This window comes from Cotesia typhae, unplaced genomic scaffold (genome assembly GCF_013202065.1).
Source record: "Cotesia typhae breed Kobodo isofemale line unplaced genomic scaffold, CoteBio_Ctyphae contig_4, whole genome shotgun sequence".
NCBI lineage: Eukaryota > Metazoa > Arthropoda > Insecta > Hymenoptera > Braconidae > Cotesia > Cotesia typhae.
This window is the reverse complement of record NW_027423748.1, coordinates 1,921,639-1,937,767: the sequence shown is the minus strand read 5'-3', so window position 1 is coordinate 1,937,767 and position 16,129 is coordinate 1,921,639. Positions and strand designations below refer to the sequence as shown.

At 32.5% G+C, this 16,129-nt stretch overlaps 2 protein-coding genes across 4 annotated transcripts in view; both read right to left on the bottom strand.

Annotated features, from left to right (window-relative positions):
• Window positions 1-3,018: 3,018 nt before the first annotated feature.
• The window catches only part of Vap (RAS p21 protein activator vap), a 29,738-nt gene continuing 16,627 nt past the window's right edge, over window positions 3,019-16,129 (bottom strand). Inside the window, exons 7-9 of the mRNA XM_074242181.1 lie at window positions 8,539-8,680; window positions 8,282-8,419; window positions 3,019-3,446 (exon numbers count right to left, since the gene is read on the bottom strand). Of these exons, the coding sequence (XP_074098282.1) occupies window positions 3,369-3,446; window positions 8,282-8,419; window positions 8,539-8,680 (358 nt within the window). The 3' untranslated portion in view covers window positions 3,019-3,368. The remainder of the gene's footprint in view (window positions 3,447-8,281; window positions 8,420-8,538; window positions 8,681-16,129) is intronic.
• LOC141526976 (uncharacterized) lies at window positions 9,045-16,128 on the bottom strand. 3 transcript variants are annotated; one of them, XM_074242184.1, is made up of 3 exons: window positions 15,961-16,128; window positions 10,207-15,887; window positions 9,045-10,114 (listed from the first exon to the last, which is right to left on the bottom strand). In XM_074242184.1, the coding sequence occupies exon 2, from the start codon at window positions 14,925-14,927 to the stop codon at window positions 13,251-13,253; it is 1,677 nt and encodes a 558-aa protein (XP_074098285.1). In that variant the 5' UTR covers window positions 14,928-15,887; window positions 15,961-16,128; the 3' UTR covers window positions 9,045-10,114; window positions 10,207-13,250. The 3 variants fall into 2 exon arrangements, with proteins under 3 accessions (XP_074098285.1, XP_074098284.1, XP_074098286.1); XM_074242183.1 differs by having other exon boundaries at window positions 10,207-16,128.

The following is a 16,129-nucleotide window of genomic DNA, read 5'->3' as shown; positions in this document are numbered from 1 at the left end:
ATTGTGCATGATCAGACGTAATTGTGTATGATCATACTCAATCCTACTTAACCGTGTATAAACGTATACTGTGTGAAATACGTTACATACTATTAATAATACTAGTTTAGAAAAAATAAATTTTCTTTATTTAAAAAATCTACTTCTATTTTAGCTGCCGAATGGTCTTTTTTTATTGGTAACTGATGAGATAAGAGCTCCACCATTTTTCGACCCTTAATAATAAAAAAATTAAGTAAACGATAGAAAAAAATTTCAATGAATAGATATAATAAAAAATTGATCTTCTCTTATTTTTAAAATAATTTCCATGAATCCTCAGTAAAATGATATAAAAAAAGTTAGGAAGACGGTTGATCCTAAAGGCCATCAAAAGACCTCAAAAATCTCATTTGTGTGTTATTTGAAGCTCTCCGAGCTCAAATAGTTAGTTGTTCTAGGTTTTTGAGCTCGTCGACCTTAAAAAATTTAATCGAAGTTCGGTGAAACACTATTATTTAAATTTTCAAACCGCGTCCGAGTCGAAATCTCCAACGTTATTCCAACGTTCCCAACGTTACAAGCGTTAATTCAATGTTTTGAACTTTGCAAATAAATAAACCTGAGTCAGAATAATGAACCTACATGAGCGTACAGGACAATTTTCAGTTGTTTTTGATCGATATTGTTCAATTTGTAAATTAAATTTTTAAGTTCTTCTATCAATAGTTTTTTAGTTGATATTTAAATTTATTTGTATTGTACTATTCGATATTAGTAAGAGTGTATTCTGTGAGGTTGCATTGATCAGTCAAAACAATTAAAGATAAAAATATCGATCAAAACAATTAAAAATTATCCTGTAGGCTCATGTAGGTTCATTATTCTGACTCGGGAATATAAAACAAAAAGAAGTTTGGAAAATCCAAAAGTGCACGACTCATAATTCTCATTTAATTATGAAATATAAAAAAAAAAAAAAAGTTTTTAAAATAACAGCTGTACTAGGAAAGTGATGCACAGGCGCCCCTGATGGAATAAAATGTACATAATATCTATAGATATACATATATCACCATCCATGTTAATTTTACATGGATATATATAGATATACAGTCTTGTAGTTTTTGTTTTTTATTAATTGCAATGAAACGACACTGAATTAATTAATCACCAAAATGCGGCGAAAAAAATTTTTCGATCGTAAAGCACTCTCTGATGCTTTGCATCATGAGTCGTGCAATACGTATAAAAATATGTCTAGCTAGACATGGAAGACAAAAAATTTGATAAAAAAAAGCATTCGATGCAGTTTTTCAAATTCTCTAATAAACTTTTGAACACAAATTGATCAGATTGTAAATTGCGGTGTAATTCGAAAAAATCACTTTTTTTCGATTTTTTTTCGAATCAACCGATTTCGACCAGCTTGGCGGCGATCAACGTAGTTTTTTTATGTTAAGAGCTGATTAGTCTTTGGAATCGATCGGTAAAGTCGTTCAAAATTCATTACAAGAAAAACCACATTTGAAAAAATTTATTTTCGTAGCTTTTTTGAGATTTCTCACCGGTCTGAATCGACCCAAACTGTATGCAAAATCTAAGTTTGGTCAAGCTCTTTTAAATAGCGTCAATCGTGATTAAATCGGTCAAGACGTTCAAAAGTTATGAGAGGTGCACACACACACACACACACACACGCGCGCGCGCGCGCGCGCACAATCGGGTCTCAGCTTTATACTATCCCTGCTGAAAATATTTATCACCTCAACTGTATTTGCGCGTGGCTCGCCCAAGGTAGATAAATAACTAATCTTTTGTTTAGCATTACACTCTGTAGGTGTGTGATTTTGAAGACACGAGCCGATCAGATAGACCTATATCCTGTATTTGTACTTACCAAGATCTTGTTTTTGAACCCAAATCGATCAGCCAAAAAAACATCGTTTTATTTAAAATCATCAACCAAATTTTTATAACCCGCAGAAAATAGACATTTTTACTTTTGCAACTGGAAACAGATCTAAAAATAACTTCTTGATGGGTTTTTGGAAAGAGGATGGGATAATATTAAATTCTAAAAAGAATTAAAAGCTGCTCTCAGATTTTTTATAAATTACAGATAATTAAAAAGAAGCTAATTAAAAACTTTTTCTCGGAAATTACTGGTCTAACGTTTGCAGTGTCGACAGGTAAGATGTAGAGCTTAAAAAAAGCTACGACTCGTGTTTTTCTTCGACATTCAACCAATAGTTCATAAGTTATTAACAAAGCCATTTTGCGATAAATTTTATGAACAAATGGTATAGTTTATTGAAAAAGGGTCAGATCGCTTTGAAATTGTGACTGATAATTCATATTATGAAAATGAAAATTGTAAGCTTTGGTAGAAATTTTTAATTAAAAAATTCGATTTTTTTAAACCAAACATTCGTTTTGACTTTAAAGATCCATATCTTATTAATTACTATCTAATTATTTTACACCCTGCAATGTATCTCGTTTGAAAAAAAAAACATGTGCCTATGAGTATAAAGCTTTCTAATTCCTCAAAAAAGTGAATCCAACTTGTTTGAGTTTTTTCGCATTTTTAATCTAAACAATTACAACAATGCTTCATCATTTCCAACTAATTATTGAGTTAGAGAGATCATTTTAAGTCTGGTTGTCTTATTAGCTTTGTTAATAATAATGTCTGAAGAAATTTTTTCAAATTATCAAAGCTGTAGCTCAAAATTTTTAAATAAATTATTGTATTTTCCTCATACGTTTAATTATTACTCACCAAACGATGCTACTGCCATAATTCGAGGTAAGTAAGATGATCTGTACTCAATATAAAATTTGCATAACAAGGCGATTCGATTGAGTTAAAGTCCATCACTAAGAATATTAAGATTGCGAGTGTCATAGTTAAAAGATTCACAAAACCATGTTCTTAAATTTAAAATAGATAACTTATAAATGCATGGGACAATAAAATGAAACAAGATATTTTTAATCCTGAATAGTATGTATTAATAAAAAAGTCATCAAATATTATAATTTCTAGGATTATCTTTTATTACACAGCACCTAAACCGATACAAAATGGTCATACATCTTTTACTGCATATCACTTATTAAAACATAATTAAATATATCTATATTTATACACCATACAAAGTAACATCATTTGGAAAATCAATTATTTATACGAATATATAAATGAGGCATATACGTTTACACTTATGTATATGGCACGTCAGTCTGTTCAGTATTATTAATTGAAAAATGTTGTTTGTATCATATTTTTAAATACTTCACTACGTTGAGATATACCTACAAACATATCTTCAAAATCTATTATATTTTTGGTATACTTATTATGATTGATATTATAAAGAACACTACCGTATCATTTCCATGTATTTTTGTTTATGTTTACTCAACATTTCTGTGACAGTCACTAACTGCTTAATTGTGGGCTGTAACAGAAAAAAAGAAAAAAATGTAAGTATACATTTTTTTAAATTCATACTATTACAAATAAGTCAATAAATGGTACGAAGTGAAATTAAAAATATCAAAATTGAAGTGATAAACTTGAAAATCAGTACAGTTACATCACCAATATAATCGAAGATATTGAACAAATCCCTATATCTAGTAATAAATGAAATTTTTAACTGCCCGCTAAGAAAATCGAAGATTTTCAAAAATCAGGAAATTGTTTTTATCCCACTTTTCGAAAATCGAGTTTTCATCAGATCTCGACGTTTTGAGTATGTAGGAAGCTTCTCTGACTATTCCCCCGATGATGTAATTGTGTGCGTGTGTGTTAAATAAATGAAAATTTTTAAAAATCGGGAAGTTATTGGTTCCCCCCTGTTTTTCGAAAATTGAGTTATCATTAGATCTTTACATTTTGAGGTCCTAGGAAGCTAATTTGACTTTTCCAAAGCTTTGTATTTTATTTAAGATTGTTGATTGAATGAGTGTAATTTTTTAACAAAGAGATTAAATTATAGATCAATTCATGATTCAGATTTTAATAATTAATAATTAAATGTGATTTCAAATTCGTTTTTTTTTTTTTATAAAAAAAAAATAACATAACGTCAAACAAGTGGAGATATTCCGCGCCAATAAAGTTAGCAGTCAGAGTAGGTTCTTAGGACCTCAAAACGTAAAGATATGATGATAACTCATTTTCGAAAAACAGGGTGGAGCCAATAACTTCCCGATTTTTGAAAATTTTCAATTTTCTTAACCGGAAGTTAAAAAGGGTTTAGTTTTTTGTAAATATTTCAAAAACTAATAAAGATTTTAAAAATTAAAAAAAAGGAGGAAATTTTTTTAATAAAGTTCCGATTTTCAGAATTGTAAGACCAATATTTATCATTTTCCCAGAAGGTTGAAAATACAGCCGAAAACGGGTGCTCTGGCTTGCGTTAGCCACGCCTACTTTGGACACTTTATTAATAAAAGTTATTTTAATCTATTGAATATAAAATTTAAGAAATGAAAAAATCAGAGGCTGACTGGATAAATAAACAAACAATCATCTGCCTGAAAAAAATTTTTATCCCAATTTTTCAATTAGTTATGCAATAGTTAATTAATAATTTTTTCTCCTTCAACATTTACATTGCAAGTGTGATAATTGTTAAACTATAAATTTGAGGATTTTTTCCTCTCTTGCAGCAATTCTTGAAAGGCTTAAGAATAGATCCCCGTTGGAAAAATTAAAAAATTTTGATTTTTCAGTTTTTTATCAATAGTTATCGTCGTTGAAAAATTGGAAATTTGAATTAATCATCGAAAAAATTTCTTTTTTTCAAAATATTATTAATGATCCGTTTTTATGTTGTCCGAAGCTGCATAAAAATGATTTTTTAATTTTTATCTCTTATTGTTTAAAAAATTATAGTCAAAATTTTAGTCAACATCTGAACCTCTAAGGTAAAACGTGGTTCGCTGATAAATTCTGCATGGCAGCGATCTGAATTGGCAATTCAAAGAGTTAATCTCAGCAACAACAGAAGTAAAGCAGGCTTCGTTTGGATTAAGACCCCCCGATCAACTTAACCCGTCATCACTCACGTGAACTTTCCTGTACTCTTTACTATCGTGATGAGAGATTTGCTCACGCTTAATCTGTATGCGGCCGAACAGCTACACACTTACAAAGACACACACTGGTCCGAACGTTACCGAAAGTAAATTTTTTTTTGTTAAATCGATGATCCCGTGATGAGAAGAATACTCACAATTTTCGACGCGCATGAGAAAAATATTTTTTTACGAACTATATGTAATATTAAGGCATTTCAAAAGTTCATAGTTTGAAAATTAATAAACTTACTCGAAGATAGAAAAAATTCCATCTACCTTTTCCATTTGAAAAAAAAGTTATCATTGCATTAAATCAAGCGTGAGCAAAATTCTCATAACGTGAGTACTGGCGGGTTAATGAACGTCTACCTTTCACTCGTCAAAAACGCCTTTAATAGCGCAAATTTGGGAGATATTGTAGATGCTCTGGAATACAAATTCGACACAGAGCCAGGGAATCTCGCACTAGTTGACAACTACCTTGAAGGAAAAAAACTAATAGCGGAAAGTACGGAAGGCCCTCACGAATATGCTAAAACGGCTGGCGTGCCGCAAGGCTTAATAATGGGGCCCTATCTATGGAACGCGGACTACGATGAGCTCCTGAAAATCCTGCTGCCAAACCAAATGGAGCAAACAGGATTTTCGGAAGACGTTGCGATCCCGATAATAGTAGACACCGTCGAAGAGGCCGAACTACTGGTTCCATTGATACAGTCGAAATTTGGCTTGATAAACAACTTGATACTCGCTAAGCATGAAACCGAGATGGTCGTCCTTACACGTCAAAAATGGTTCCTAAAACCTTTTCTGTGGACAGGAGAGAGATAACATCTTTCTGCGAACACTTTAATACTGCATGCAGGAAAACCAGCAAGACGGTATCCAGCCTATCAAGGATCATGGTCAACACTATGGGACTACGAACTAAAAAAAGAAGAGTTCTTCTGGAAGCAGTCCATTCGGTACTGCTTTATGAGGCGGCGATGTGGACAAACATATCAAAGCAGAAGATCTACCGGCGGAGATGGCAGCAGTGCAGCGGCGAGGCGCTCTCAGGGTTGCCTGCATCTACCGCGCGGTCTCCAAAGCGGCTGTATTGGTCATTGCGGGAGCTACGCCCATCGACTTACTAGCGTTCGAAAGAGCAAAATTCTATGACGCTAAAACCAGTGGCGAAAACATGAAGGAGGCAAGAGCGAGGATAAACGCGGAAACACAGCAAGAGTGGCAGAACCGATGGACATCAGGGGAGACGGGCAGATGGACGGCACGCCTGATCCCAAACATCAACGTCTGGCCCTCTCGGAAGCACGGGGACTTCTTTCTCACCCAGTTATTGACAGGACACGGGCAGTTCAACGCCTATCTTTTTAAGATGGAACTGCACCCCGTGACAACGTGCAAATACTTCCCGGATCAAATAGATGACGCCGAACACACGTTCTTCTAGTGTGTACGGTGGAAAGACTACAAAAGTAGCACCGAAGAAATTATAGGCACCACGCTCTCTCCCGAGAGCTTGATAACCTGCATGTTCAGAAAAGAACTGGTCAGCTGTCGCAGCTTTTACCTGCAGCGCCTTTTAAAAGAAAAAACCGCAGAAAGGGACCAGTAACCAGGACTAAGCGTCGTGAGGCGGACTGAAGTCTGTAGCCAAGGAAACTTTCTTGGTCTAAGATGTAACCGGAAGATTTCAGTTTAAATTTGAACGTCATACTCGGACTTGTAAACCAGTGCACTCGATGGTCGGCAAGACAAAATGTATATGTGAACAAGTTATTTGGCCGTGCTGTGTTGCTTCGGCAAACTCTGTTTTAACGCGAGAGCTACAGTTTGGGACTGAGTGGAGGTGGTAGGAGAGCATTTTGGAAAGAGCATGAGTGAGCTCGCTTCTTCTGTCGTCGGCAGCCAAACGAGTCGACATCGCTGCCAATACGCACAACACCTGGGATGTGTCGACGATGGTTGAGCGGATGGACTAGTGTCCATCATTGGAAACAGAAAGACCCAGGCCAGGTCTTGTTGGAATGGTCTGTGAGGCGTTCTCTAATTGGCCAGGAGGCCGGTGGCGTACTACTTCGTGGATTCTGTCAACTCCAACTACAGGAATTCTGTACCTGCGTCCATTCACCGTCGAGTTTGTCACCCAGCAGTCAGCAGGCATATCGTCGAGTACGTTCTTTTCTAAGTGAGATTTAATTTTACTTAATAAGTGAATTATAATTATAGAGTCAGTAAATTTTGATATCGAGTCATTGTATTTTATTGTGAAATATTAAATTAATTAGATCCAGTGTCAAGTGTACTCGTTGTTAGTGTCCGTAAATAAACCAGTTATTAATTAAAACCTATCTTTTATCCCTGCAGTTCACCTCTCTTACTCTCAATACATTTTCTCGTGACCATAAAAGCGATTTTCCCACGCCCTGGCTTAGCTAGCTTGATAAGCAACTCAGCACCAAGAGGCTGAGTTCTCAACATCTTTATTTACTCTTGGTGGCGTCGTTTTAGTGCCAAGTATTAAGTGGAGTCGTTCTCAGGAAGTCATAGACCTGGGTGAAGGCCCCTCTCAAAAAGAAAGTAAATTCTTGTGTTGAGAGTATTAATCTCGGGGCAAAAAAGTAATACTTTTGGTTGAAGTATCAAATTTCTAGGTTCAACTTAATTTCATTCATAGAAAAGATTTTGATTTTCTATGAAAAATGAATATTTATTTGATCTCAAATTTTTTACTCAATTCCAAATTGTTAAATTCAAGAAATTATTTTACTTTATTCAAGAATATTTCCGTGTTTCTTGGTGATGTTAACATTATTTCTTGGGTGAAGATAGATTACCTTGAATCAAGATATCCTTTCTATTTCCGTACATTAAGAAACTAAAAAATTTTCAATTTACCACAAGATGCATGTACTGTAGATAATTTATAGTTTAGAAAAATTTTTATTTCTAATTTATTTTTTTCTCATTTATTCAAGCGGAATGCCATGATTTTGTTGTTAATTAATGAAGTCTACAAAAGTTCTCCAGTAAGTAATTGATAGTAAGTACTTATGTGAAATTCTAAAAATATTCTACTTAGAAATAGAACTAAATGTTATTATTGTACTTCATCCCTATGAGATCAATATTTTTCAGAAACTTTTTTGATAGATAAATTTAGGATAAAATGCTTTAAATGCAGTATAATTTATTCATTTACCTGAGTTTTTGAAAGTAGTTGAAGTTCACGCAAATGAGAAACACATATATGATGCAACGTAGCCAGATCTCTAGCAGTGTCAGAAATGTTTTTACTTCGAAATTCAATGCTCTCTGATTCTGGCTTTTCGGTCACACTCTAAAAAAAAAAAAAAAAAAAAAAAAAAAAAAAAAAATTAATTTTTTCGTAGTAATTAAAATCTAATGTTGTTCGAATTTTTAGAGAAAAATTACTATTTTTTTTTCTTTGATACTTACGGATAATTGGTCAAGAAAAACGACCATTCTTTCTTTGTTTTTCAAGATAAAAGGATTAACGACTTCCATGTATGGTTCTTTTCCTCCAAATTCAACCAAGTTAGCCAAATTTTGCAAACATTTAGCCACCATTACTAGGGATCTATGCACAATATTCAAATATTGAATAAAAAAAAAAATATTGTGTGGTTTTATAAATCCCATTGCAAGTGAAACTTTTTTTGGACTGTTGACATTCAACTTAGAATTTTCGGAAAATTAATCGATTTAGAGTATTAAAATCCTCACTTGATAATTGGTAAATAAAGGGACAGCCCAGAGTATGTTGCCGCGATTGTGCTTATAATTATTAATGGATCTTAATAAAATTTAGTACACATGTTTCTAAGACGATTACCTCAAATGAGTTCAAAGATGAGCTAAGTCAGTCAATAAGTTTAGAAATAATAGCTATTTGAATTTTTCTGAAGATAGCGAAAATTGCATTTTCTGTCTTTTTATTTCTAAAGAACATTTAATTGAAACAAGATAGCTTTTTAAAAAGCTTCTTAAAATAATCCAAGAGCCCAATATTCGGTAAATGTTTTATATATCGAATTAAAAACAATTTTATCAGCCTTAAGATAAATTTTTAGAGCAAGAGCCCGTGAGTGCCAGACCTTTGGATTTTTATAAAAACTGAAAATTTTTCTATGTGTGTCCCTAGTACAGGTAAGAATGATCCCCATCCATGAAGCTGAGGCAGCGGTGGCTTTGGCAGGTAACAGGTAACAAAGGTGTATAAAATTCCATCTCAAATTTATCATAAAATAAAACTGAATTTTTTTATATTTGATTCATAATAATATCAAAACTCGCGTTGCTCATTGACAGACAGTTAGTATGGTTGCAACCCTCTGCCGGACACCCTTAAACTATTATAATTTATAATTATACTTATGTTATATTATAAAACTTCAATTTTATATATAATTTTTTGGGGGCCTATTAATCTATGTTTACATAATAGCCGGACAGTTTCGACGGTTCTATCATCTTGCCAGACGCATTCAAAGTGAGCAGTAGTTCGGAGAGCAAGGAGCGTATACAGTAACTAGTGCGAGTGAGACAGAGCGCTTGGTCTATTGCGGCCCTTCACTGCGCATCCACTGTTATTAAGTTCAAATTGTGCAGTTTATTTTTTTTTTAATCAAGAAATTTCATTAAAGAAATTTTTACAGTTTGAATATCAAATATTTAAAATAATACTCAGTAAAATTGTTCTAATACAACTTCAATCATATCGAAACTGTAATAATTTTATTTATATTATTTTTAATTTTTACGAAGTTTATTATTTTCAATTCTATCAAAATTGTAAAGTCAATGAATTAAAGTAAATCAAATTTTATTGTTTATTATATCAAAGGGCAAATTTTTTTTAAATAAAAAAGTTACAGGGAAATACATTTATTTTAATTAAATCTTTAAACATTTTCATCATTTTCATCGTCGTCGTCAATACATCCATATTCATCGTCACTATTATTCCATCCTGTGGATTGATCGTCTTCAATATCGCCTTCTTCATTGTTTTCTGCAATAGTAAAAAAACCAAGTTAATTTAATTACAAAATTTAATTTAAGTCCAAAATTAATATACAATAATTTAACATAATTATCAAATACCTGGAACTGTTTTTAGAGATTCGCTGACATAATTCGGTAATTGATCTCCTTCAAACCATTTAAAATAGTAGTGGTCATTTTACAGTATCCAACCATTATTTACTGGTTTATATGCTGTTGGCTTTTGTAAGTGAGCGTTGTTCCATATGCTACATATGTAATTCGCTTGCAAAAATTGCTGCAATAGCTCACTTTTGCAAGGTGGTAAACAGCTAGCATCGAAATTTTGCAACTTTTTTCGATTAAAAGCTTCGTTTACATCAGATACTGTATACGAATTAATAAACATTTGTAGCCTAGCAGCATCAACATCATTGATATCATTCATACCGTATAGATAGCATATAAAACTTTGAATTATATCGAAGATTATTACTTGTTCATTGTTATTTTCGATGATTTTGCTGTCACCAACCTTCATGAATGCTTGTTGAAATTCTACATATTTTTTTAACAATTTAAACGGTTTCAATTTTACTTTTCTGTAAAATGCAGGATTGTAATCACATCCTGTGAAAGCGTGTAGTCCAGGTAAGCTTCTGCAAATAGATTCTCCTAATTTGGCGTGTATTTTAGTTAGGTCCACATATCTTAAATTATTTCCAGCTCCTGTAAGGATCCAAACATGTGATCCATCATAAAGACGATGCATATGACTTAGCATTATAGCAGCAACATCGGTGTCAACAGTTCGAATCACAATGTTTGCTTCGTAGTCAATTTTACACGCGTGGTACACTATTTTGGTGTCTGCTTCTTCATGCTCTGGGCAAGACAATTCCTCATTTATACTTGACATCACTTTGTTGGCCTCATTAATAGTAAACGAATGACATTTTCTGATATTTATATGTATCATTTTATTGCCAATAAACGGCGCCATTTCGTCAGAAGCCCAGTGTAAAATAAAAAAATCGACTAGAGCTTCTTTGAAATTAGAATTTTTTAATTCTTTGACAAAGTCACTAGGACGGACTTGTTCAGGCCCAGCAATAGTATACTCCAATTGTGCAGATTCAAATCGCAGAGAACGTTCGTATCCTTTTATCGATGGGGTAAAATACTGGTCGAAAACGACATCAATTCTTGACGCTTTTAATTGAGTTACCATCTGCAACATTTTTTTAGAAATGCCTCCAAATTTTCTAGGAACATTTTTCATAGTATGTAACAAAAAGAAACCATCAATTATTAGAATATCAATTTGAGATGGTTCTTCATGCTCGACCTCTTTCTTTAAACATTTCATCAAAGCAGATTTATCGGTCTTGCAAATGGTCCCATCCAAATGACACATTGACAATGGTACTGAAGTAATCGGGTAGGATAAGATTTTTGAAATGTCAATGCTGTAATCCATTGAGATTCCCAGCATACGTCCAAATAAATCCCTTTGAATTTTAACTTCTTGAATTTTTCCACCGACTTTAATTTTTTTTTTTTTTCATAATCTTTAGAAAAATTATTAATAGATGTTTTTTTAATAGCTTTTTCAAATCGCGTAATATCAGATTGGTATTCAGAAATGAATGTTCTTCGGAGGCTATCGCCATTAGCTTCTAAATTTAATATAAATTCTTCTACTGGCAGTGATGCGGACTTTCCTGATGAAATATTTACTAATTGGTCTTTGGGAACTTCTAAACTGAAAGGATTGATAAATTGATCGAAAGTTGCGACAAATTGTTGTAGTTGTTTGGCGTTTTTCCTGATATTATGGGGATTCAAATCTGTTGAAATATCTTGATGTTTTTGTAGTCCAAGTTCAAGATAAACTTGACTTATAATTGTAGATCTTACATCATGGTTTCGAGCCCACCGTTGTCGCGCCGAAATTGAGTTAGTGAAGTGTATAACACCTGTCAACCTTCTTGCAGCTTCTGCATTTATAGTTTGCTCTAGAACCAGGTCAATAGGTTGTCTTGAAAATAACTTGGTAGTTCTTTTAATTCCAAAACAGCCTTTTAGGAATCCTTCATACAAATCAGGATGAGTTTCTATCAACTCTCAGTAGATTATCATAATATTTTACGCTCCACCTAGCATAGTTTTGTTGATTTAATATAAAAAAAATGCTTGTAATTTTAGGTAACACTGATTTAAAGAGTTGAAAATTTCCAGTATGAATACTTCGAGATAAGTCCAAGTAATGATGTATAAGATTTATATTAATTAGATAAAATTGTGACGTTTTACCATGCTCCCCGTTAAGGGTTTGTTGTTTGTAGATACCGTAGTTATTCATCAGCTCTTTAAGGCCATCATTTTCAATTTCAAACAAAGAAATTTTACAATTTTGCAGTCTTTTAACTTCATCTATTATATCCTCAGTTAAAGTAATGTTATCATTTTGTAAAAATGACTTAAAATGTAGTATTTCTAGTCCTAATGCTACTAAAGGATGCAATCTTTTACAGCGATTAAAGTGTTTTCCATCTAAAAACCCATTAACTGAACCGTTTGCCAGCAAACTACTCTCAACCATTACCGTAGTCAACCCACAATCACTAATTACTTTACCGATAGCTTTGAAGTAAGCCATCATTATATGAAATGGTCCTAAATGAATGAATAAATTATCAAATGTTGGTTTTTCTGTAGCTTGTATTTGTAACGCTACTTTAGCTATAGCTAGATCGTAGGTTACCTGTATGTAGGGTTGCTCTAAATCTTCAGCTATTTTTTGGCTTTGTTTCATAGTTTCTAATACGATTGACGTACTGGTTGGAGATGCATTTATCGGCGTCAAGTAAGATATATGTTGTTGTGGACTATCTTGATCATCAATCCGACTATTGAAACCAACCTACATAGGTACGTCAGGTAATTCTAAAGCGTGACTAATCATCCATATGTTGTCAATTTCCGTGTTTATTTGAGAGTCTATACATTCTATATCATCGACTGATAATTGTAACTCACTCGTCATTTTGGGTTTCTTAGGGTATGGCATTTCATCTATATTTATTTCATCAAATGTTCTTCTTCTTCTTTTTTTATTCGGCGAAGTATTTTAATTTGAAACTTCGGACATCTCAGGCTCGTCAGTTGTATCTGAAACGATCAAAATTATCGTATGCCACACCAGTAAAAAGCTCTGGTTTTTTTTTTATTTTTTCTGGACATAAGCTAGACTTTTTCATTGATGTAAATGTAGTTTTAGTTTCTAATTCTTCAACGCCTTGATAACTAATGCAGTGTCCATATCTGTTTATAATGTCAATTATTTTTCTGCTGCTTGTTAAGCTTTTTAGAGTCATACCTAACATGATATGCTTCGACGTTTTAACTCGACCATCATGAACTCCGAAAATAACATCTTGACAATAAGAACGAATTAGACGAGAACATTTTTGGCCAGTCTTTCGTTTTTGGTTACATCCACCAAGAAGAGTAGAATAAAAGTCTGATAATTCTTCTGGTATTGAAACTTCTCCGGCTATTAAATGCTGTGATGTTATATTTTTTGTTGATAATTTTTTTTTTTCTATTTGGAGTATTATTTTTCTCAGAATCAATGCAGATTTTTGTAAAATGTTTTCTTGTTGTAAATTATCCAGTACTGAATCATCGATGGCTTCTAGATATTTTGGAGCTAGTATTTTTTTATTACGAACAATAAAGAATTTTATATCCTTAGAGAATACTTTTAAAATTTTTTCTTCAAGGTGGTGTGCTGTGAAAGTAGCTGTCATTTGAATCGAATTTTCTTGAAAAATTTTTTCTAATAAATCGATATATGATTCATGTAAATACACTAATAAAAAACACCGCCCTTTTTTAATCACGTCTTCTTTAATGATTGTACTAATTTCATTAAAAACTGTTTGATGATACTCTCGGTGATAATGCCACTCCTTTTTGCTAGGCGTTGCTTTCAATGAAGATAACTTATTATTAAAATCAACTCGGCATTCAGTATGATAATAGATTTTTGAGCCAGAAAAATTATCCAATTTATTAGAAAAATCTGTAAACTCTTTATGACTTTCAATATTAGGTTTGACACTATCTTTAAATTGCTGAACATCAGCTGCATGAAGCGGAAGCATTCTCGATCGCACTTTTTTCTTCTTTTTATTACAAAATATACAAACAACTTCGTTATCATTTTTACCAGCAATATTATCAATCGAAATATTAACATCTTGAGTTACAAAATTATTATCACTAATTTCTGGTTCAAAAACGTCAGAAATATCTTTAAGAGTTGCAGATTGTACATCTATTGATTCACAAATTGGGGCTGGCTGAGATGTCGTGGGAGATTCTGTGGATACAGACTGTAAATGAGATTCATTTTCAGATGCCGAAGGTTGTGTTTCTGTGGACTGGGATGATAAAATTAGTTGAGATGAAGATTCTGTTGACGGAGACTGTGGATCAGGTAGTTCGAAACTCAAATCTCGTATCGACGACAAGGTTGAAGATGAGTTGCTTGTAATTACACAACTTGCTTGTTTTTTTCCTTTTTTTTTTTCAGCACTCAATGGTTGGGGGGTAAAATATTTTTTCATAAGACCTGTAAATACCTTGTAACATACTCTATGATAACCACTCTCGGTGTATTCACTGGGTAAAATAATGTCTCTGTACTTTAGGTTATGTATTTTTCGTAATTTAAGAATAGTCTGGCATTTTTTTAAAGTTTCCTCAGAAAATATTATTATATGTTCATCACTTTTCTTACAAACAAAGCAAACTATTTTTTCGTCACTCATGATAGCACTTTATTACAACTGATCACATTTATTTTATAAACTACACAGAAAAACAATACATTTATTATGAGCATAACCGTTCACCAGATAGGTACAATAAATAAACAGCACTGATGCGCAATGAAGGGCCGCAATAGACCAAGCGCTCTGTCTCACTCGCACTAGTTACTGTATACGCTCCTTGCTCTCCGAACTACTGCTCACTTTGAATGCGTCTGGCAAGATGATAGAACCGTCAAAACTGTCCGGCTATTATGTAAACATAGATTAATAGGCCCCCAAAAAATTATATATAAAATTGAAGTTTTATAATATAACATAAGTATAATTATAAATTATAATAGTTTAAGGGTGTCCGGCAGAGGGTTGCAACCATACTAACTGTCTGTCAATGAGCAACGCGAGTTTTGATATTATTATGAATCAAATATAAAAAAATTCAGTTTTATTTTATGATAAATTTGAGATGGAATTTTATACACCTTTGTTACCTGTTACCTGCCAAAGCCACCGCTACCTCAGCTTCATGGGTGGGGATCATTCTTACCTGTACTAGGGACACACATAGAAAAATTTTCAGTTTTTATAAAAATCCAAAGGTCTGGCACTCACGGGCTCTTGCTCTAAAAATTTATCTTAAGGCTGATAAAATTGTTTTTAATTCGATATATAAAACATTTACCGAATATTTATTTTATTAAGATTAAGAATTTCATTTTCTGCCAGTTTTTGGTAGACGGGTTATATTAGTCCGTATTATAGAACTCACCGTGTTTGATTAGAAATTAATTGTGATTTTTCACTGATAATTTGAGAATTTATTGTTTGATATCATTTTTTTAACTATTAATTATATCGAAATCTACCTTCTAATTCAATTATTATATTAATAATTTTATTTTTGCCATGATTCTCACAATTTATAAATATAACTAATCTTCATAGTAACGAAAATAAGTCCTGATTAACCAAAACGATTAAAAATTATTTAAAGCATTAAGCTTTCAACATTCCAAATCTTTTCAAATATTACCTCTCGTGAAAATTCAGATGGACGAAAAAATTTGAGGCGATTGATAAAAAAGTTTCACTTTCATAATATACGTATAACAGTGATCTACAGTTATATTGATTACTTTAAGAAAACGAACATATATGATTATTGATTGAAAAAATTTATGTAACAATTATTAATAGATAGA

Bases quoted from the DNA above. Each gene is read 5' to 3' on its own strand.
- LOC141526976 (XM_074242183.1), bottom strand. From the start codon at position 14,927: ATGAGTGACGAAAAAATAGTTTGCTTTGTTTGTAAGAAAAGTGATGAA.